This window comes from Salmo salar, unplaced genomic scaffold, assembly GCF_905237065.1.
Source record: "Salmo salar unplaced genomic scaffold, Ssal_v3.1, whole genome shotgun sequence".
NCBI lineage: Eukaryota > Metazoa > Chordata > Actinopteri > Salmoniformes > Salmonidae > Salmo > Salmo salar.
Window position 1 is genome coordinate 108,093 of NW_025548017.1, and position 24,063 is coordinate 132,155.

General features: G+C 41.4%; 1 protein-coding gene across 1 annotated transcript; it reads left to right on the forward strand.

The window, feature by feature from the left end:
- Nucleotides 1–2,762: 2,762 nt before the first annotated feature.
- Nucleotides 2,763–15,263, forward strand: LOC123724021 (iroquois-class homeodomain protein irx-4-A). Its single transcript, XM_045711851.1, has 5 exons — nucleotides 2,763–3,109; nucleotides 3,655–3,906; nucleotides 5,557–5,663; nucleotides 7,923–8,221; nucleotides 14,306–15,263. The coding sequence occupies exons 1-5, from the start codon at nucleotides 3,065–3,067 to the stop codon at nucleotides 14,974–14,976; spliced, it is 1,374 nt and encodes a 457-aa protein (XP_045567807.1). The 5' UTR covers nucleotides 2,763–3,064; the 3' UTR covers nucleotides 14,977–15,263.
- The last annotated feature ends 8,800 nt before the right edge of the window (nucleotides 15,264–24,063 follow it).

Sequence of the window (24,063 nt, forward strand, 5' to 3'; positions counted from 1 at the left end):
GAAATTATCAAGTGACAGGTTTATGAATTGAATGTTATAGAAACTGGAAACTCAAGTTAACGATGCATTTAACAAGACTCAACAATTATTACAGTAGCGCAACGATAGGTCCACTCTCTCGGGATATACAGACCTATCCACTCAAATGCATACATTTATAAGAGCATTGAGTCCAAGTTGACAAAAAATAAACGTTTTTCCCCCCCTCAGAAACATCGCAAATTTGCAGATAAATATTATGACATGTTATTTATATGCATTGTTTTATTTAAGAGTAAAACAGATATGACAAACTGTATAAACGCTAATCCATTAATTCCAGAGAAGGCAGTTCAGGTGATTAATGCGAGTCCTGAGTGATGGATGCTGTCGAAATAAGATACGTTTATCTGTCTTCATTTATATAGTAAGATTAAAGCCATTATTCACTTTATGATAAGACTGATAGATAATGATCTATTATCATTTACATTTAAACTCCAATGAACTACTGCCAACCAACCTCACATACAGTACATCCAATAGGCCTGTTACCATATTGTTGTACATTAAAGTACACTTCATAACAATCATATACCGCTCTACATTAAATGGACGCCGTCTGTCACAGAAGAGCGCTGTCTTTTTTAAACGCTAAACCAGAATGAACCTCTGAGCAGCCTTCATTCCGGTCTAAAAGGATATACTGGGTCATCTAAATATTTCATAGGGACGTGATAACACAAGCAGGATAATGAAAATGGATACGGAGAGGCCGCCTGGACAATACAGTTTACTGCACACGTCCATCAAAACGTCCCTGTCTTTTCCATTGTGGAACACATGAGTACAGCAAAGCCCAGGTTTTAGATGATCTAATGTGGTTAAATAGATTTTACTATAATATCCAAGCAAACAGTATGGGTTATGAAATCACAAAAACGAGGTTAGTTTTAGATGTCATTATTCGTAATAAAAAATTGGAAAACTAAAATATCAATGAGGGCAAAGGTAGATTAATTTGAAAGAACCCCCAGGTGTGTGTGTGTGTGTGTGTGTGTGTGTGTGTGTGTGTGTGTGTGTGTGTGTGTGTGTGTGTGTGTGTGTGTGTGTCCAAAAACCTCCAGTTTCTCAAATCAACGGAAACATGTCGTCAAAACCAAGTGATGTAAAATTTGCCCCAAAATGACCTAAAGCCCAATATTTTGTTTAATATGTATTTAGTCTTGGCTTGTTTTATCCAGTTGATTTCGTTGAGATTCAAATGTATTTTGTAATGAATTTGAACAATGACTTTGTTTTTTATTAAACGCCGCCAAAAAAGTTTGAATAATTATGTTTGAATAATTATGTTTGAATAATTAAGTTTGAATAATTAAGTGTGGCTTCTGGTGTCATTTACAGTTTAATGCAAATGAAAAGTCCTGTCAGGTCGGTGTCGTCCTCTGACCTGACGCTCATGTTCCCGGTAAATGTTAAATGTGACTGTTTTGGTCTGAGGAGGTGTCACACTAATTCAATTGATCGACAGAACGCTCTGTTTATAAACTCTACAAGAAACTTGCCTCATACAGTCTTAACTTAATTTGAGCACAGGTTCTTTCATCTGTAGATGCGCGGTAATTATGCTGTGGGTAGCCTATGATATTGTGTTGGCGGGTCTCGAGGTAGCCATCCATCACCCTTCTCGAGCTGTCACCCAGGGCTTGGCGTTCCAGCTGGGAACAGAGGAGAACATCATCATTAATTTGAGTGTGACCCCGCGGGCTATTCACATGTCTGAACCCAGGCTTCTCTAAGCAAGTCAGCACACCATGGAACCCGTCTCTGTCCGCTGCCCCACCCAGCTGAGACCCAGACCCAACCCGGCCCCAGAGCAGACCCAGCCCGGCCCCAGAGCAGACCCAGCCCGGCCCCAGAGCAGACCCAGCCCGGCCCCAGAGCAGACCCAGCCCGGCCCCAGAGCAGACCCAGCCCGGCCTTAAAGTAGAACCAGACCCACATCACACACCCAGCCCGCTGACACTCCACACATTAAAGTTATTGGAGAAACGACTTCGAGCTTTAGGCTGGGAAATTAACGGAGAGCAAACTCCGACTCTGTCATTTTGCCAAGAGGAGAATAACACGAGAGGGAAATTGTGGAAGTGTGATACCATTTTTCTTCTTCTTCAGAGATTGAACGTACATTTGAACGTTTTATGAAGATGAAGTTGAACGTAATTGCAGTGGTATTTATCGTAATCAATGTTAATTGGTGTCATCCAAATAATGACCAAATCTCAAGGGAACCAAGTGAAGATGGGGCCATGATGAGATCAAATAACACGTTAAAGTTCACTAGATTTATTTGTATTATTGGCAAAGATGTTAAAATACTACAAATCTCCCGTGTTTGTTTGGTGAACTATCCACATTGAAATAGTCTCCATATGTATATGTTTATTAATGGGCTATATAATTACTAACGGGATTAATTATAATTACAATCAGACATGTTCCTCCTGGTTCACATGTTTAATTGCACCTATTAGATATACATCGAGATAAGAAATGGTATATTTAAAATCATGGGTTCATTGATTGATTGAATTTCAATCCGGTTAAATGTCACCAAGTCTTTGTCCCGCTCCCTATTACTGGTTCGATGTTTCTCCCCAGAAATGCGCGTTGAAGTTTCAGTCTAGACTGAGTGGCTTCTTCTGACGTCAGAGGCACTGGTGTTTAAAACAACCTGCATCTGGGCGGACGTGTTTTATAATACTTTCTTTTTTTTATATAAAGCAAAATATGTATTTCTGACATCAAAGTCATCAATCTGGACAAATATATTTCACTGTCTTAATTCATTTGCACATTAGAAGAGTTAAAAAGACCAGGGGAAAAGAGAGGGCGCATTTTGGAGAGTCGTTTTTGGGGGCATTTTAACAAATTAAACATGGTAGTGTGGCTCGCCCTATAAGCCTCCAGCCCTACTGCCTGTGCTTACCAATCAATTGGTACATTGAAACAGTGCAAGGCTACGTTACTATAGCGAGGAGACCTGAAGGCTCGCTTTATCTCCGCATATTGGGACCTCTCCACAATGTCATATCCACAATTCGGATATCCCTACTCGTCTGCACCACAAGTAAGTTACCTTCTTCGCTTATCAACTGAATATTCGGTCAGATTTCATCACTATTGATTCTTACATTGATTAAATGTTGATCATGTGATTCACTTTCAACAAGAAAGGAGACAGCATTGTATCTTTAATGCACTGTATCGGAATTGTATTATGTTACCGTGAAGGGCTCGTGATACCTGCTCTTTGAACGGTAACGGTAAGGAGGGTAACCAGGACCAGGCGCAGTCCGACCTATCGTGAAGTGATTTTTGCCAGATAATAACCTCGGAACGTGTGCCATGTTTTTCATCTGATATCCCACATGCCGACCTGTTTTGTGGACGTGCGGTGCTGTTGTGTCGGGGGCTGGATAGAAAACCCAACTGGTGTCTTTTTGGCAATCATCCATAACATGTCTTTTGGGGATCTGGAAACATTTTACATATTTGAATTATAAAGGGTTGTTTTGCAATTAGCCTAAACATCAATACCACTCATTCACGGTATTCTTTAATAAAATTGCCCACTGTACGTTGTAAATAAATTGTTATGTTCTTGCATTTCAGTTCCTCGTGACAACCAACTCTTTGACAACTTGCTGCGAGTCAAGCGGCAGAAGCAGCGCTGACTCCAGGGTGACCGCCTCCGCCCAGACGCCGGTCTACTGCCCAGTGTACGAGAGCCGGTTGTTGGCCACCGCCAGGCACGAGCTGAGCTCCGCAGCTGCTCTGGGGATGTATGGGAACCCGTACACCGGGAGTCAAGGCTATGGAAATTACGTTACTTATGGAACCGACGCGTCCGCTTTCTACTCGCTGGTATGGTTACTATAATATAGTATGATATCGTAATAATTCTACTCATCTCTCTATGGCAGTGACGCTGTATCTATAGCATGTAACCTATAGTCACAGAGCTGTATCTATATAGCATATAGCCTACAGTCACAGAGCTGTATCTATATATAGCCTACAGTCACAGAGCTGTATATATATAGCATATAGCCTACAGTCACAGAGCTGTATATATATAGCATATAGCCTACAGTCACAGAGCTGTATCTATATAGCATATAGCCTACAGTCACAGAGCTGTATCTATATAGCATATAGCCTACAGTCACAGAGCTGTATATATATAGCATACAGCCTACAGTCACAGAGCTGTATCTATATAGCATATAGCCTACAGTCACAGAGTTGTATCTATATAGCATATAGCCTACAGTCACAGAGCTGTATCTATATAGCATATAGCCTACAGTCACAGAGCTGTATATATAGCATATAGCCTACAGTCACAGAGCTGTATATATAGCATATAGTCTACAGTCACAGAGCTGTATCTATATAGCATTTAGCCTACAGTCACAGAGCTGTATCTATATAGCATATAGCCTACAGTCACAGAGCTGTATCTATATAGCATATAGCCTACAGTCACAGAGCTGTATATATATAGCATATAGTCTACAGTCACAGAGCTGTATATATATATAGCATATAGCCTACAGTCACAGAGCTGTATATATATAGCATATAGCCTACAGTCACAGAGCTGTATCTATATAGCATATAGCCTACAGTCACAGAGCTGTATCTATATAGCATATAGCCTACAGTCACAGAGCTGTATCTATAGCATATAGCCTACAGTCACAGGACGCCGCTTTACGCACACGGTCTGACTGTTCTTGATGCACAAAACCTGTCTTCACGGTGAAACAACTGCAGGCTATGACTGAATAGCCAAGTGCAACTTTTAATGAAAATGTTGAGTTTGGCAAGTGAAAGTGTCAGGTGAAAATATGTACTGTAAACTGCAATATGACACCTATGTTAAGAATGGATTTTTTTTAATGTTACTACAACTTATACTGCAGTGTGCTCGATTATGTATCTGTCATTGTTTCCCTGTATTCATTAGTTAGAATGCCTACAATAACACAGATATAACTTGACTTTGCTATTGAACACCATGTTTAGTTACTGTTATTGTGTTTGTGTTGAAATGGGAACACTAGACTTTATGAGTGAAATTATTAAAAACAGTATACATGTTATTAAGAAACAGTATACATGTTAATAAGAAACAATATACATGTTATTAAGAAACAGTATACATGTTATTAAGAAACAGTATACATGTTAATAAGAAACAGTATACATGTTAATAAGAAACAGTATACATGTTATTAAGAAACAGTATACATGTTATTAAGAAACAGTATACATGTTATTAAGAAACAGTATACATGTTAATAAGAAACAGTATACATGTTAATAAGAAACAGTATACATGTTATTAAGAAACAGTATACATGTTAATAAGAAACAGTATACATGTTAATAAGAAACAGTATACATGTTAATAAGAAACAGTATACATGTTATTATATATATAAGTATAACAGTCCATTAATGTCAATAGTGTCACGTTTTCCTGACTGACAGTCTGTCTTGTTGCAGGGGACATTCGATACCAAAGATGCAACAGTGCCCGCGCATGCAGGGATAACCCAGGCTACAGCTTACTACCCCATTGACCCCACTCTGGGACATTATCAATACGACAGGTATGGTTACTATAATAATATTAATAATATAATAGTAATAATAATAACTGTGTACCTTACACTTGCACAGTACTAATATGACAGGTATGGTTATTATAATAATATTAATAATAATCATAGAAATCATAATATTCACCATAATAATCATAATCATAATAATAACAATAATGATAACAGTAATAATAATAGCAATCATAGTAATAATAATAACAATCATAATAATAATAAATAGTATTATTAATAATAATACAAATAATAATGATGATAATAATATTCATAATAGTAATAATAATATAGGGATAATATAATGTTGTATATTATAATAATAATAATAATAATAATAATAATAATATAGGGGTAATAAAATATAATGTTGTATATTATAATAATAATAATAATATAGGGGTAATATAATATAATGTTGTATATTATAATAATAATAATAATAATATAGTGGTAATATAATATAATGTTGTATATTATAATAATAATAATAATAATATAGTGGTAATATAATATAATGATGTACATTATAATAATAATAATATAGTGGTAATATAATATAATGTTGTATATTATAATAATAATAATATAGTGGTAATATAATATAATGATGTACATTATAATAATAATAATAATATAGTGGTAATATAATATAATGTTGTATATTATAATAATAATAATAATAATATAGGGGTAATATAATATAATGTTGTACATTATAATAATAATAATATAGTGGTAATATAATGATGTACTATCTGTGTGATCCTACTCTGCACAGTACCAATATGAGTTAGCAACATTACACACATAATAATGTTCTGTCAAATGGAAGCCCATTTCCCAATCCTTCATATGTGTGTTCACTGACACGAGTCACCTTACCTCTAAATTAACAACTATTAGAAAAAAAACCCTGTCTATTACAGTACTGGCTTCCATATGGTCTCGAATATCATGCCTGATCAAATTCATAGGATTAGTTGATGAGTTGCCAAACTCGAAACTGTTCTTATTGAAGTGTATAATAGGCTTACATGAACTCCACTAGAGAAGTTGGATATAGTTATATCCCTGGGCTTAGCCTCAAGGAGAACCCAGAGTGCTGAATATTACACTAATGCTTTAGGCCCTTTCACCTGGGGCTGCATCATTACACTCAATCAGACAATTCTCCAGTCTGTTTTCCCCAGTCTTCTGGGTGGAGAGAAAGCTAAGCTAGCCTAGCGGTGCCCTGTGTTTACTCACCTAACAGTCAGTCTTCTGGGTGGAGAGAAAGCTAAGCTAGCCTAGCGGTGCCCTGTGTTTACTCACCTAGCAGTCAGTCTCTGAATGGAGAGACAGCTAAGCTAGCCTAGCGCTGCCCTGTGTTTACTCACCTAGCAGTCAGTCTTCTGGATGGATAGAAAGCTAAGCTAGCTTAGCGGTGCCCTGTGTTTACTCACCTAGCAGTCAGTCTCTGAATGGAGAGACAGCTAAGCTAGCCTAGTGCTGCCCTGTGTTTACTCACCTAGCAGTCAGTCTTCTGGATGGAGAGAAAGCTAAGCTAGCTTAGCGCTGCCCTGTGTTTACTCACCTAACAGTCAGTTTTCTGGATGGAGAGAAAGCTAAGCTAGCTTAGCGGTGCCCTGTGTTTACTCACCTAGCAGTCAGTCTTCTGGATGGAGAGACAGCTAGCCTAGCGGTGCCCTGTGTTTACTCACCTAGCAGTCAGTCTTCTGGATGGAGAGAAAGCTAAGCTAGCTTAGCGGTGCCCTGTGTTTACTCACCTAGCAGTCAGTCTTCTGGATGGAGAGAAAGCTAAGCTAGCTTAGCGGTGCCCTGTGTTTACTCACCTAGCAGTCAGTCTTCTGGATGGAGAGACAGCTAAGCTAGCTTAGCGCTGCCCTGTGTTTACTCACCTAACAGTCAGTCTTCTGGATGGAGAGACAGCTAAGCTAGCCTAGCGGTGCCCTGTGTTTACTCACCTAGCAGTCAGCCTTCTAGATGGATAGACAGCTAGCCTAGCGCTGCCCTGTGTTTACTCACCTAGCAGGGCTTGAGCTCACTCATATAGGGGCATTATTCTTTTGCAAAAGCTCCCCGGAGGTATGTTGGGCTGCAGTGTACTGCTGGATGAATCAACACTATGCATTTCTAATGGACAGGACACAATGAGTTGTTATCTTGCCTCTCTTCTGCTACAGGACCCTATATATAGATATATAGGCCTACTGTTACAAAGAGACATTGTTGTAACAACATCTTCACTACTAGATATGGCTGTATGGACGGAGGGACCAGGAGGAAGAACGCCACCCGGGAGACAACCAGCACCCTGAAGGCCTGGCTACAGGAGCACAGGAAGAACCCTTACCCCACTAAGGGAGAGAAGATCATGTTGGCCATCATTACTAAGATGACCCTGACGCAGGTGTCCACCTGGTTCGCCAACGCCAGGAGGAGGTTGAAGAAGGAAAACAAGATGACGTGGCCTCCGAGGAACAAGGGTTCTGATGAGAAGAGATATGATGAGGATGACGAGGAGAACATCAACAGTGAGAACAACGATGATGGTCAGTCCTGGTTCTTTATGTAACACACTAACAGGTGAATAGTCCTGGTTCTTTATGTAACACACTAACAGGTGAATAGTCCTGGTTCTTTATGTAACACACTAACAGGTGAATAGTCCTGGTTCTTTATGTAACACACTAACAGGTGAATAGTCCTGGTTCTTTATGTAACACACTAACAGGTGAATAGTCCTGGTTCTTTATGTAACACACTAACAGGTGAATAGTCCTGGTTCTTTATGTAACACACTAACAGGTGAATAGTCCTGGTTCTTTATGTAACACACTAACAGGTGAATAGTCCTGGTTCTTTATGTAACACACTAACAGGTGAATAGTCCTGGTTCTTTATGTAACACACTAACAGGTGAATAGTCCTGGTTCTTTATGTAACACACTAACAGGTGAATAGTCCTGGTTCTTTATGTAACAAATTAACAGGTGAATAGTCCTGGTTCTTTATGTAACACACTAACAGGTGAATAGTCCTGGTTCTTTATGTAACACACTAACAGGTGAATAGTCCTGGTTCTTTATGTAACACACTAACAGGTGAATAGTCCTGGTTCTTTATGTAACACACTAACAGGTGAATAGTCCTGGTTCTTTATGTAACACACTAACAGGTGAATAGTCCTGGTTCTTTATGTAACACACTAACAGGTGAATAGTCCTGGTTCTTTATGTAACACACTAACAGGTGAATAGTCCTGGTTCTTTATGTAACACACTAACAGGTGAATAGTCCTGGTTCTTTATGTAACACACTAACAGGTGAATAGTCCTGGTTCTTTATGTAACACACTAACAGGTGAATAGTCCTGGTTCTTTATGTAACACACTAACAGGTGAATAGTCCTGGTTCTTTATGTAACACACTAACAGGTGAATAGTCCTGGTTCTTTATGTAACACACTAACAGGTGAATAGTCCTGGTTCTTTATGTAACACACTAACAGGTGAATAGTCCTGGTTCTTTATGTAACACACTAACAGGTGAATAGTCCTGGTTCTTTATGTAACACACTAACAGGTGAATAGTCCTGGTTCTTTATGTAACACACTAACAGGTGAATAGTCCTGGTTCTTTATGTAACACACTAACAGGTGAATAGTCCTGGTTCTTTATGTAACACACTAACAGGTGAATAGTCCTGGTTCTTTATGTAACACACTAACAGGTGAATAGTCCTGGTTCTTTATGTAACACACTAACAGGTGAATAGTCCTGGTTCTTTATGTAACACACTAACAGGTGAATAGTCCTGGTTCTTTATGTAACACACTAACAGGTGAATAGTCCTGGTTCTTTATGTAACACACTAACAGGTGAATAGTCCTGGTTCTTTATGTAACACACTAACAGGTGAATAGTCCTGGTTCTTTATGTAACACACTAACAGGTGAATAGTCCTGGTTCTTTATGTAACACACTAACAGGTGAATAGTCCTGGTTCTTTATGTAACACACTAACAGGTGAATAGTCCTGGTTCTTTATGTAACACACTAACAGGTGAATAGTCCTGGTTCTTTATGTAACACACTAACAGGTGAATAGTCCTGGTTCTTTATGTAACACACTAACAGGTGAATAGTCCTGGTTCTTTATGTAACACACTAACAGGTGAATAGTCCTGGTTCTTTATGTAACACACTAACAGGTGAATAGTCCTGGTTCTTTATGTAACACACTAACAGGTGAATAGTCCTGGTTCTTTATGTAACACACTAACAGGTGAATAGTCCTGGTTCTTTATGTAACACACTAACAGGTGAATAGTCCTGGTTCTTTATGTAACACACTAACAGGTGAATAGTCCTGGTTCTTTATGTAACACACTAACAGGTGAATAGTCCTGGTTCTTTATGTAACACACTAACAGGTGAATAGTCCTGGTTCTTTATGTAACACACTAACAGGTGAATAGTCCTGGTTCTTTATGTAACACACTAACAGGTGAATAGTCCTGGTTCTTTATGTAACACACTAACAGGTGAATAGTCCTGGTTCTTTATGTAACACACTAACAGGTGAATAGTCCTGGTTCTTTATGTAACACACTAACAGGTGAATAGTCCTGGTTCTTTATGTAACACACTAACAGGTGAATAGTCCTGGTTCTTTATGTAACACACTAACAGGTGAATAGTCCTGGTTCTTTATGTAACACACTAACAGGTGAATAGTCCTGGTTCTTTATGTAACACACTAACAGGTGAATAGTCCTGGTTCTTTATGTAACACACTAACAGGTGAATAGTCCTGGTTCTTTATGTAACACACTAACAGGTGAATAGTCCTGGTTCTTTATGTAACACACTAACAGGTGAATAGTCCTGGTTCTTTATGTAACACACTAACAGGTGAATAGTCCTGGTTCTTTATGTAACACACTAACAGGTGAATAGTCCTGGTTCTTTATGTAACACACTAACAGGTGAATAGTCCTGGTTCTTTATGTAACACACTAACAGGTGAATAGTCCTGGTTCTTTATGTAACACACTAACAGGTGAATAGTCCTGGTTCTTTATGTAACACACTAACAGGTGAATAGTCCTGGTTCTTTATGTAACACACTAACAGGTGAATAGTCCTGGTTCTTTATGTAACACACTAACAGGTGAATAGTCCTGGTTCTTTATGTAACACACTAACAGGTGAATAGTCCTGGTTCTTTATGTAACACACTAACAGGTGAATAGTCCTGGTTCTTTATGTAACACACTAACAGGTGAATAGTCCTGGTTCTTTATGTAACACACTAACAGGTGAATAGTCCTGGTTCTTTATGTAACACACTAACAGGTGAATAGTCCTGGTTCTTTATGTAACACACTAACAGGTGAATAGTCCTGGTTCTTTATGTAACACACTAACAGGTGAATAGTCCTGGTTCTTTATGTAACACACTAACAGGTGAATAGTCCTGGTTCTTTATGTAACACACTAACAGGTGAATAGTCCTGGTTCTTTATGTAACACACTAACAGGTGAATAGTCCTGGTTCTTTATGTAACACACTAACAGGTGAATAGTCCTGGTTCTTTATGTAACACACTAACAGGTGAATAGTCCTGGTTCTTTATGTAACACACTAACAGGTGAATAGTCCTGGTTCTTTATGTAACACACTAACAGGTGAATAGTCCTGGTTCTTTATGTAACACACTAACAGGTGAATAGTCCTGGTTCTTTATGTAACACACTAACAGGTGAATAGTCCTGGTTCTTTATGTAACACACTAACAGGTGAATAGTCCTGGTTCTTTATGTAACACACTAACAGGTGAATAGTCCTGGTTCTTTATGTAACACACTAACAGGTGAATAGTCCTGGTTCTTTATGTAACACACTAACAGGTGAATAGTCCTGGTTCTTTATGTAACACACTAACAGGTGAATAGTCCTGGTTCTTTATGTAACACACTAACAGGTGAATAGTCCTGGTTCTTTATGTAACACACTAACAGGTGAATAGTCCTGGTTCTTTATGTAACACACTAACAGGTGAATAGTCCTGGTTCTTTATGTAACACACTAACAGGTGAATAGTCCTGGTTCTTTATGTAACACACTAACAGGTGAATAGTCCTGGTTCTTTATGTAACACACTAACAGGTGAATAGTCCTGGTTCTTTATGTAACACACTAACAGGTGAATAGTCCTGGTTCTTTATGTAACACACTAACAGGTGAATAGTCCTGGTTCTTTATGTAACACACTAACAGGTGAATAGTCCTGGTTCTTTATGTAACACACTAACAGGTGAATAGTCCTGGTTCTTTATGTAACACACTAACAGGTGAATAGTCCTGGTTCTTTATGTAACACACTAACAGGTGAATAGTCCTGGTTCTTTATGTAACACACTAACAGGTGAATAGTCCTGGTTCTTTATGTAACACACTAACAGGTGAATAGTCCTGGTTCTTTATGTAACACACTAACAGGTGAATAGTCCTGGTTCTTTATGTAACACACTAACAGGTGAATAGTCCTGGTTCTTTATGTAACACACTAACAGGTGAATAGTCCTGGTTCTTTATGTAACACACTAACAGGTGAATAGTCCTGGTTCTTTATGTAACACACTAACAGGTGAATAGTCCTGGTTCTTTATGTAACACACTAACAGGTGAATAGTCCTGGTTCTTTATGTAACACACTAACAGGTGAATAGTCCTGGTTCTTTATGTAACACACTAACAGGTGAATAGTCCTGGTTCTTTATGTAACACACTAACAGGTGAATAGTCCTGGTTCTTTATGTAACACACTAACAGGTGAATAGTCCTGGTTCTTTATGTAACACACTAACAGGTGAATAGTCCTGGTTCTTTTTATCAAGGCAAGTCATTTAAGAACAAATTCTTATTTACAATGACGGGGATTCGATCTTGCAACCTTTCGGTTACTTGTCCAGCACTCTAACCATTAGGCTACCTGCCGCCCCTCCAATCTAACCACTAGGCTACCTGCCGCCCCTCCACTCTAACCACTAGGCTACCTGCCGCCCCTCCACTCTAACCACTAGGCTACCTGCCGCCCCTCCACTCTAACCACTAGGCTACCTGCCGCCCCTCCACTCTAACCACTAGGCTACCTGCCGCCCCTCCACTCTAACCACTAGGCTACCTGCCGGCCCTACACTCTAACCACTAGGCTACCTGCCGGCCCTCCACTCTAACCACTAGGCTACCTGCCACCCCTCCACTCTAACCACTAGGCTACCTGCCGCCCCTCCACTCTAACCACTAGGCTACCTGCCGCCCCTCCACTCTAACCACTAGGCTACCTGCCGCCCTCCACTCTAACCACTAGGCTACCTGCCTCCCCTCCACTCTAACCACTAGGCTACCTGCCGCCCCTCCACTCTAACCACTAGGCTACCTGCCGCCCCTCCACTCTAACCACTAGGCTACCTGCCGCCCCTCCACTCTAACCACTAGGCTACCTGCCGCCCCTCCACTCTAACCACTAGGCTACCTGCCGCCCCTCCACTCTAACCACTAGGCTACCTGCCGGCCCTACACTCTAACCACTAGGCTACCTGCCGCCCCTCCACTCTAACCACTAGGCTACCTGCCGCCCCTCCACTCTAACCACTAGGCTACCTGCCGCCCCTCCACTCTAACCACTAGGCTACCTGCTGCCCCTCCACTCTAACCACTAGGCTACCTGCTGCCCCCTCCACTCTAACCACTAGGCTACCTGCCGCCCCTCCGCTCTAACCACTAGGCTACCTGCTGCCCCCTCCACTCTAACCACTAGGCTACCTGCCGCCCCTCCGCTCTAACCACTAGGCTACCTGCTGCCCCCTCCACTCTAACCACTAGGCTACCTGCCGCCCCTACACTCTAACCACTAGGCTACCTGCCCCCCTCTCCACTCTAACCACTAGGCTACCTGCCGCCCCTCCACTCTAACCACTAGGCTACCTGCCGCCCCTCCACTCTAACCACTAGGCTACCTGCCGCCCCTCCACTCTAACCACTAGGCTACCTGCCGCCCCTCCACTCTAACCACTAGGCTACCTGCCGCCCCTCCACTCTAACCACTAGGCTACCTGCTGCCCCTCCACTCTAACCACTAGGCTACCTGCCGCCCCTCCGCTCTAACCACTAGGCTACCTGCTGCCCCTCCACTCTAACCACTAGGCTACCTGCTGCCCTTTATGCATCACATTAACAGTGGAATAGTCCTTTACCAGAGGAAGTATGAACCTAAATGTATCATGGAAATGGCCTAATGGCCGAATGGAAATGAAACAACTTTGGGCTGCTTTAGGATGTTTTTTAGATACATTAAAAAGTGAACTCAAAAGCTTGAATGCACAAGATACACATTCATCTAGTTACCACAATGTTACCATGTTATTACCCAGTTATTCTGCTGTAATGCAAAGTGCTATGAAACTGCATGGACTTCTACCTCAACTTCTTTGAATAGGCATATCTGCTAGGCCAAAGCTCCTTTCAATAATGTGATGCTAAATGCTTAAATTACATTAACAGTGATACTTTTATTAGAGTTTGATTCCCCTCTTATCGCTGATGTCTCATGTCTGTTCATTTCCAGAGAAAGATAAAGATCTCGCGCTGAGTGACCTGGACGACTTCGACCTGATAGAATCCGAGAGCTCGGAGTGCGAGCTCAAACACCGGTACCTCATGAACACTCACATGACGACAACTGACTGTTCGGACGAGCATCTGAAGGACACATCTTTAAAGATCAGCATACCCGTGTCCCTGGGCGGGGAGCAGCAGCTCAGTAAAACCTCACCAGACGGCTGCGACAGCCGGCAGGGGAAAGCTTGTTACCAACAACAGATACTGGACGGCAAACCACGGATATGGTCGTTGGCCCAGACGGCCACGTCTCTGAACCAGGCGGAGTACCCGTCCTGTATGTTGAGATGTCAGCCTCAGCCGGGCCTGCCCGCCTCTCCGGCCGTCTCCTCCCCTATCACGGTTCTAGACAGACGGCAGGACTCTCCCGTTACAACTCTCAGAAACTGGGTGGATGGGGTTTTCCACGACCCGTTGTTCAGACACAGTACTTTGAACCAGGCCCTTACCAACACCACGGTCTCATGGACCACGACCACCAAGGGTTCGATACTAGAGACGGACGCTCTGGAACGTTCTGTTGGGAGCGTCAAAGGACTTCCGTCTCTACAGCACCAAGACTCCACGAAGGACAATATGAATTTCCCTAAACCTGTCAACAAACACTTCTGCTCTTAACACACCAAACCTGCTATAGTTTATTATTCTGTGGGGGTTACTTTTTTTGTTGTTGCAAGGATATATTTACGTAATTATATTGGCATTTCACTGGTGAAACTTCCAAACAGGATTCGTTTGAGCGTATTGCTATTTCGTTAAAAAAGCACGTAGGCCTGCCTACAATCTACTGTATCTAAATGTATAACTGACAGTTAACATTATAAATATGTTTTTTTTTTTACGTTATTATTTTTCTTATAGCATGCAGATGTTAATAATTTCTATTAAACATTCTTTAAAAAGCAGCCGTCATTAATCGATGGTTTGTGAGTATCACTGATGAAAGAAAAAAGTCACAAATCACCAGTTCTCCTAAAATTGAAGGAGTTTCAAGTTTGTTCACAAATAAAACGTCGGTTTCTGATGAGATTGTGGTCAGATTGCGTCAATGCTGGTCGCTGTCCAATGTCCTGAAATTATAGGCTATAACGTTTTCGAATTTGCGATAACAAAATGATCTTTGCGTCTTCGTGGCCTTATCTTTAGCTTATCCTATCTTTTCATTTGCTTTTGTCGCCGTTAAGAGATCGTCCGAAGTAGAGAAATATAATGTTTACCATATCTTTCTAGCAAGTGTTGCTTTATAGGCCTATTCACAGGGACCTATTTCTTCAAACACGCAGAATTCAAGCCAATAATGACTGACAGTACATAAAACGTTATGTTTTTTAAAGCTGTTAAATCTATAATCATAAATGTAGTTTTTGAGTCAGTCAACGTCTCCTCTCTCACAGTGACAGGGGGTTGGGAGAGGGAGAGAGAGAGAGAGAGAGAGAGAGAGAGCCTTCAACATTAATACCAGCGGACGGGAGATGTGGCTTATTACTCCGCCATAAACAGCCTATAATTGGGATATATTGCTTCATAGCTCTGTCAGACTATCGATCTCCACTCCTCCTGATAATATGATGGAGACATCTAAACATGATCTTTGATCTCTGATCCAGCTGGAAGAGGGCTCACTTATTCCATGTGGCCGCTAATATTGGCAACAGCCGAGATCATCTGGAGTCAAGTTTTCATCCAGACACGAACCCCTCCATGCTGAGTGCTCTCAGCCGCCTGCTGAAGGGCTTTACCAGAAGACACGTCTTGGAGTGAAAAGGGCAACGGAACCTGAATTAGTTGTTCTAGATAAAAGGGCAAAAATAAAGAGTGGAGGGTACTTGACAGTAATGGCCTGTGTGAGATCCTGGGGGACAGCGGGCCTGAGAGGGGAAGAACCCCTCAGAGAGAAAGCTGCTCCGAGAGAGATGAGGCGTTTTAATGTGAAGCCAAACGATTGAGATCTTCCCTGGAACAAGGAGAACAGAGCTGCCGGCTGGACAAAGTATTTATCCCGTCTGGATGTTTTTATTTGTTCTGCCAGACCAGTTTTACCTCCAGCACCATATTGATACTGTAGCAGGATAGAGAAGTTGACGTTATACCGAAACACAACAGGCCTTTACAATTCAATAGCAACTGAAATACAAGAGACAGCAATGTGACTTGGTGGTAACATTTAACAAGCATGTTATTCATTTTATTTTAGGGACTAAAACAGGTATGATGTCTTCATTTCAATGAGCACATGGGAAACAAGATGCTTTCGAGATTTGTGTCAAATATAAAATAAAAAAATAGGCTACAGATTTTACAATTGGTCACCGATAAACTGAAAGATCAATTCATATTTGTAAGATAATAATATTGAGGACAATTCTACTGATCTTTTTCACCAAAGTGGCTATTTCCCTTTTCTATTTCAGCAGAAAGAGAGAGAGAGAGGGAGAGAGAGGGAAATGTTTTTTAACAGGCAGACCAAATCATTCATCCGTAGCGAATTCAAACACACAGAGGAGCGGAGGGTAAATTAGCAGCGCTGCTTTCTACATAGAGACCAAATAAAAGTGTAATCAGCGACGCGTTGCTTTTCATTAAGCGGGTTTGACAGGAGCATATTCCGCTTCGACAGGGGAGCAGGACCCAGGAAATAAACTACTGTCAGACTCAGAGTCATAAGATAATTCCTTCAGCTCCATTAACAACTCTTAGCCGCAGGAAACGGGCTCCCAGAAAACATCTCCAAATCTAAAAGCTTTATCGACCTGCAGCCCTCTGCTGATGGTTCCGAGAGGCTTTTTTCAACTTAAGGGACGTCGCCGTCCAGCAGAGGTAATAGACTTTGACACAACGCATTAACTGGGAAATAAGACGGAGGAGAAGAGCAGCCCCAGTTAAACGACACTTAAACGTTACCTATTAGAGGTTTAAAACTTAAATAAGATGTAAGCCCAAGGTGCCTCCAGACACACATTATAATCAAATAGCTTATCATCGAATGTAGAAATTATTAGGGACAAATAAGAGCAGACATATACCGTAGGTCTGTCTAACGTCTGAGGAACACAAGTAAGCAAACGGTCCTTTTAGAAATATTATATTGTGGATGTTTGAAATAATGTATTTCTTATCTATAGTGTAATTACAGTTGAGACCACAATGTCAAGGATAATTTGTAGACAACATAAATGACGGACCAGGAGATTTATTCACTTAATTTGAGGATCAACTGATTCCCTGACGCTGTGGTGTATAACTGAAACAAATAGGACCCGTCTGTTTCTTATAGCTGTATAATATGCTGTATGTGTATGAATAGAGTACAAATAAAAACAGATCGGACGATGTATTATTAATGATGAAAATGTTTCAAAATATTCTCAGGATTCAGGAAATTTGGTCCAGAAGTGTTTGCGCCAACACACTGTCTCCCCAGAGAACACAGATCACATTAATACGACAGTCATAAATATATTTACACATCATTACACTCGCAATAATGAGTGTGTTTCTGTATAGCACTTTGTGACATCGGCTGATGTAAAAAGGGCTTTATAAATTCATTTGATTGATTGATTGATTGCTACTTTAATTTACCTTTTAATCTATTAATTCGATTTTCTGGAATTAAGTGTGCAAAAAGGGGTTTGAGAAAATATTTAATGAAGAGGAAGACTGCGAGACTTTTTTGTTGAAAGTATGTTCACCTGAAACGTGTCTTTATTCCAACTGCTGCAAAAAACACACACAGATCATCACAATAAACACATTCCAAAGGCCCAGAGGTGAATAATCAGAGCCCCCAAATACTTCCTCCACTTCGACTGTCCTCCATGAGTTGGTCAAAATGTTCCTTATTTAGAGATGGCGAGAGAATGAACTGGAAAGAGATATTAGCTGCTTATAGGGTTAGATATGAGATGGTTAGATATGGGATGGTTATAGGGTTAGATATGAGATGGTTAGATATCAGATGGTTAGATATGAGATGGTTAGATATGAGATGGTTATAGGGTTAGATATGAGATGGTTATTGGGTTAGATATGAGATGGTTAGATATGAGATGGTTATAGGGTTAGATATGAGATGGTTATTGGGTTAGATATGAGATGGTTAGATATGAGATGGTTATAGGGTTAGATATGAGATGGTTAGATATGAGATGGTTAGATATGAGATGGTTATAGGGTTAGATATGAGATGGTTAGATATGAGATTGTTAGATATGAGATGGTTAGATATGAGATGGTTATAGGGTTAGATATGAGATGGTTAGAGGGTTAGATATGAGATGGTTAGATATGAGATGGTTATAGGGTTAGATATGAGATGGTTAGATATGAGATGGTTAGATATGAGATGGTTATAGGGTTAGATATGAGATGGTTTGATATGAGATGGTTATAGGGTTAGATATGAGATGGTTATTGGGTTAGATATGAGATGGTTAGATATGAGATGGTTAGATATGAGATGGTTAGATATGAAATGGTTATAGGGTTAGATATGAGATGGTTAGATATGAAATGGTTATAGGGTTAGATATAAGATGGTTAGATATGAGATGGTTATAGGGTTAGATATGAGATGGTTAGAGGGTTAGATATGAGATGGTTAGATATGAGATGGTTAGATATGAGATGGTTAGATATGAGATGGTTATAGGGTTAGATATGAGATGGTTAGATATGAGATGGTTAGATATGAGATGGTTACAGGGTTAGATATGAGATGGTTAGATATGAGATGGTTATAGGGTTAGATATGAGATGGTTAGATATGAGATGGTTAGATATGAGATGGTTAGATATGAGATGGTTAGATATGAGATGGTTATAGGGTTAGATATGAGATGGTTAGATATGAGATGGTTATTGGGTTAGATATGAGATGGTTAGATATGAGATGGTTAGATATGAGATGGTTAGATATGAGATGGTTATAGGGTTAGATATAAGATTGTTAGATATCAGCTGGTTAGATATGAAATGGTTATAGGGTTAGATATGAGATGGTTAGATATGAAATGGTTAGATATGAGATGGTCCTCAACAGACCGTACTAGTAGCCATTCAGACCAGAGCCCAGAGCCCAGAGCCCATGCTGCAGACCCTGTTAGTGTCCTATCAGCCCAGAGCCCATGCTGCAGACCCTGTTAGTGTCCTATCAGCCCAGAGCCCAGAGCTCAGAGCCCAGAGCCCATGCTGCAGACCCTGTTAGTGTCCTATCAGCCCAGAGCCCAGAGCCCGTGCTGCAGACCCTGTTAGTGTCCTATCAGCCCAGAGCCCATACTGCAGACCCTGTTAGTGTCCTATCAGCCCAGAGCCCATACTGCAGACCCTGTTACTGTCATATCAGCCCAGAGCCCATACTGCAGACCCTGTTAGTGTCCTATCAGCCCAGAGCCCATACTGCAGACCCTGTTAGTGTCCTATCAGCCCAGAGCCCATGCTGCAGACCCTGTTAGTGTCCTATCAGCCCAGAGCCCATACTGCAGACCCTGTTAGTGTCCTATCAGCCCAGAGCCCATGCTGCAGACCCTGTTAGTGTCCTATCAGCCCAGAGCCCGTGCTGCAGACCCTGTTAGTGTCCTATCAGCCCAGAGCCCATACTGCAGACCCTGTTAGTGTCCTATCAGCCCAGAGCCCATACTGCAGACCCTGTTAGTGTCCTATCAGCCCAGAGCCCATACTGCAGACCCTGTTAGTGTCCTATCAGCCCAGAGCCCATGCTGCAGACCCTGTTAGTGTCCTATCAGCCCAGAGCCCGTGCTGCAGACCCTGTTAGTGTCCTATCAGCCCAGAGCCCATACTGCAGACCCTGTTAGTGTCCTATCAGCCCAGAGCCCATACTGCAGACCCTGTTAGTGTCCTATCAGCCCAGAGCCCATACTGCAGACCCTGTTAGTGTCCTATCAGCCCAGAGCCCATACTGCAGACCCTGTTAGTGTCCTATCAGCCCAGAGCCCAGAGCTCAGAGCCCAGAGCCCATGCTGCAGACCCTGTTAGTGTCCTATCAGCCCAGAGCCCAGAGCCCGTGCTGCAGACCCTGTTAGTGTCCTATCAGCCCAGAGCCCATACTGCAGACCCTGTTAGTGTCCTATCAGCCCAGAGCCCATACTGCAGACCCTGTTAGTGTCCTATCAGCCCAGAGCCCATACTGCAGACCCTGTTAGTGTCCTATCAGCCCAGAGCCCATACTGCAGACCCTGTTAGTGTCCTATCAGCCCAGAGCCCATACTGCAGACCCTGTTAGTGTCCTATCAGCCCAGAGCCCATGCTGCAGACCCTGTTAGTGTCCTATCAGCCCAGAGCCCATACTGCAGACCCTGTTAGTGTCCTATCAGCCCAGAGCCCATGCTGCAGACCCTGTTAGTGTCCTATCAGCCCAGAGCCCGTGCTGCAGACCCTGTTAGTGTCCTATCAGCCCAGAGCCCATACTGCAGACCCTGTTAGTGTCCTATCAGCCCAGAGCCCATACTGCAGACCCTGTTAGTGTCCTATCAGCCCAGAGCCCATACTGCAGACCCTGTTAGTGTCCTATCAGCCCAGAGCCCATGCTGCAGACCCTGTTAGTGTCCTATCAGCCCAGAGCCCGTGCTGCAGACCCTGTTAGTGTCCTATCAGCCCAGAGCCCATACTGCAGACCCTGTTAGTGTCCTATCAGCCCAGAGCCCATACTGCAGACCCTGTTAGTGTCCTATCAGCCCAGAGCCCATACTGCAGACCCTGTTAGTGTCCTATCAGCCCAGAGCCCATACTGCAGACCCTGTTAGTGTCCTATCAGCCCAGAGCCCAGAGCTCAGAGCCCAGAGCCCATGCTGCAGACCCTGTTAGTGTCCTATCAGCCCAGAGCCCAGAGCCCGTGCTGCAGACCCTGTTAGTGTCCTATCAGCCCAGAGCCCATACTGCAGACCCTGTTAGTGTCCTATCAGCCCAGAGCCCATACTGCAGACCCTGTTAGTGTCCTATCAGCCCAGAGCCCATACTGCAGACCCTGTTAGTGTCCTATCAGCCCAGAGCCCATACTGCAGACCCTGTTAGTGTCCTATCATACTGCAGACCCTGTTTAAAAAAATAAAAATATTTCACCTTCATTTAACTTCTCTAGGGTAGGGGGCAGTATTTTGACGTCCGGATGAAAGGCGTGCCCAAATTAAACTGCCTGCTACTCAGACTCAGAAGGTAGGATATGCATATTATTAGTAGATTTGGATAGAAAACACTCTGAAGTTTCTAAAACTGTTTGAATGATGTCTGTGAGTATAACAGAACTCATATGGCAGGCAAAACTCTGAGAAAAATCCAACCAGAGAGTGGGAAATCTGAGGCTGTAGTTTTTTCAAGTGATTGCCTATCTAACACACAGTGACTTAAGGTTCATTTCGCACTTCATAAGGCTTCCACTAGATGTCAACAGTCTTCAGAAAGTTGTTTGAGGCTTCTGTGGTGAACAGAGAGCGAACAAAGGACGTTGGAAGTTGTTGACTCAGGAAAGGCGCTCGTTCATTGGCGCGCGTTCATGTGAGAGGTAGCTGTGTTCCATTACATTTTTCAAGACATTGGAATCGTCCGGTTGGAATATTATTTAAGTTTTATGTTAAAAAGACCCTAAAGATTGATGCTATACATCGTTTTACATGTTTCTACGAACGTAAATATAACTATTTTTGACTTTTCGTCGTGACATTTTTGGCGTGCTTCATACATTTGGAGTAGCTTACTGAACGCGTAAACAACAAGGAGGTATTTGGACATAAATTATGGACTTTATCGAACAAAACAACATTTATTGTGGACCTGGGATCCCTGGGAGTGCATTCTGATGAAGATCATCAAAGGAAAGGGAATATTTATAATGCTATTTATGATTTTAGATGACTCCAAAATGGCGGGTATCTGTATTTGCCTGCTGTTGTTTTCTGAGCGCAGTACTCAGATTAAGTGTGCTTTCCCCCGTGAAGCTTTTTTGAAATCTGTCACAGCGGTTGCATTAAGGAGATGTTTATCTATAATTCTTTGAATAACAATTTAATATTTTATCAACGTTTATGATGAGTATTTCTATAAATTAATGTGCTCATTCACCGGAAGTTTTTGAAGGAAAAACATTTCTGAACATTACGAGCCAATGTAAAATGGGGTTTTTGGATATAAATATGAACTTTATCGAGCAAAACATACAGGTATTGTGTAACATGAAGTCCTATGAGTGCCATCTGATGAAGATCATCAAAGGTTAGTGCTTAATTTTAGCTGTATTTCTGGTTTTTGTGACTCCTCTCTTTGGCTGGAAAATGGCTGTGTTTTTTTGTGTATAGGCGCTGACCTAACATAATCATATGGTTTTCTTTCACTGTAAAGCCTTTTTGAAATCAGACACTGTGGCTGGATTAACAAGAAGTAAAGCTATAAAATGCTGTATAATACTTGTATGTTAGAGGAATTTTAATTATGAGATTTTGGTTGTTTTGAATTTGCCGCCCTGCTATTTCATTGGCTGTTGAATAGTGTGTCCCGCAGGTGGGACGGTCACGTCCTACATACCCAAGAGAGGTTAACCAGGTAGGCCAGTTGAGAACAAGTTCTCATTTACAACTGCGACCTGGCCAAGATAAAGCAAAGCTGTGTGACACAAACAACAACACAGAGTTACACATGGGATAGACAATAGACAAACGTACAGTCAATAACACAATATATAAATATATATACAGTGTGTGCAAATGTAGTAAGATTAGGGAGGAACTATTGGATATAAGAGCAACGTCAACTCACCAAGGGTAGTGAGGTCTGCACAACGCATCACCGGGGGTAAACTACCTGCCCTCCAGGACACCTACACCACCCGATGTAACAGGAAGGCCAAAAAGATCATCAAGGACAACAACCACCCGAGCCACTGCCTGTTCACCCCGCTATCATCCAGAAGGCGAGGTCAGTACAGGTGCATCAAAGCTGGAACCGAGAGACTGAAAAACAGCTTCTATCTCAAGGACATCAGACTGTTAAACAGCCATCACTAACATTGAGTGGCTGCTGCCAACATACTGACTCATCTCAAGCCACTTTAATAATGAAAAATTGATGAAATAAATGTATCACTAGCCACTTTAATCAATGCCACTTTATATAATGTTTACATACGCTACATTACTCATCTCATATGTATATACTCTACGCTATACCATCTACCCTGTCTTGCCTATGCCGTTCGGCCATCGCTCATTCATATATCTTTATGTACATATTCTTATTCATTCCTTTACACTTGTGTGTATAAGGTAGTTGTTATGAAATTGTTAGATTACTTGTTAGATATTACTGCATGGTGAGAACTAGAAGCATTTCGCTACACTCGCATTAACATCTGCTAACCATGTGTATGTGACAAATAAAATTTGATTTGATTTTGATTTGAGGTAAGGCAATATATAGGCCATAGTGGCGAAATATTTACAATTTAGCATTAACACTGGAGTGATAGATGTGCAGATGATGATGTGCAAGAAGAGATACTGGGGTGCAAAAGAGCATAAAAAAATATCGATATGGGGATGAGGTAGTTTGGTGGGCTGTTTACAGATGGGCTGTGTACAGGTGCAATGATCGGTAAGCTGCTCTGACAGCTGACGCTCAAGATTTTCAAGAAGTAAGTGAATATTTAATCGCTATTTGTGAATTTATGAAACCTGTCCCTGTTGAAAAATATTTTGATGT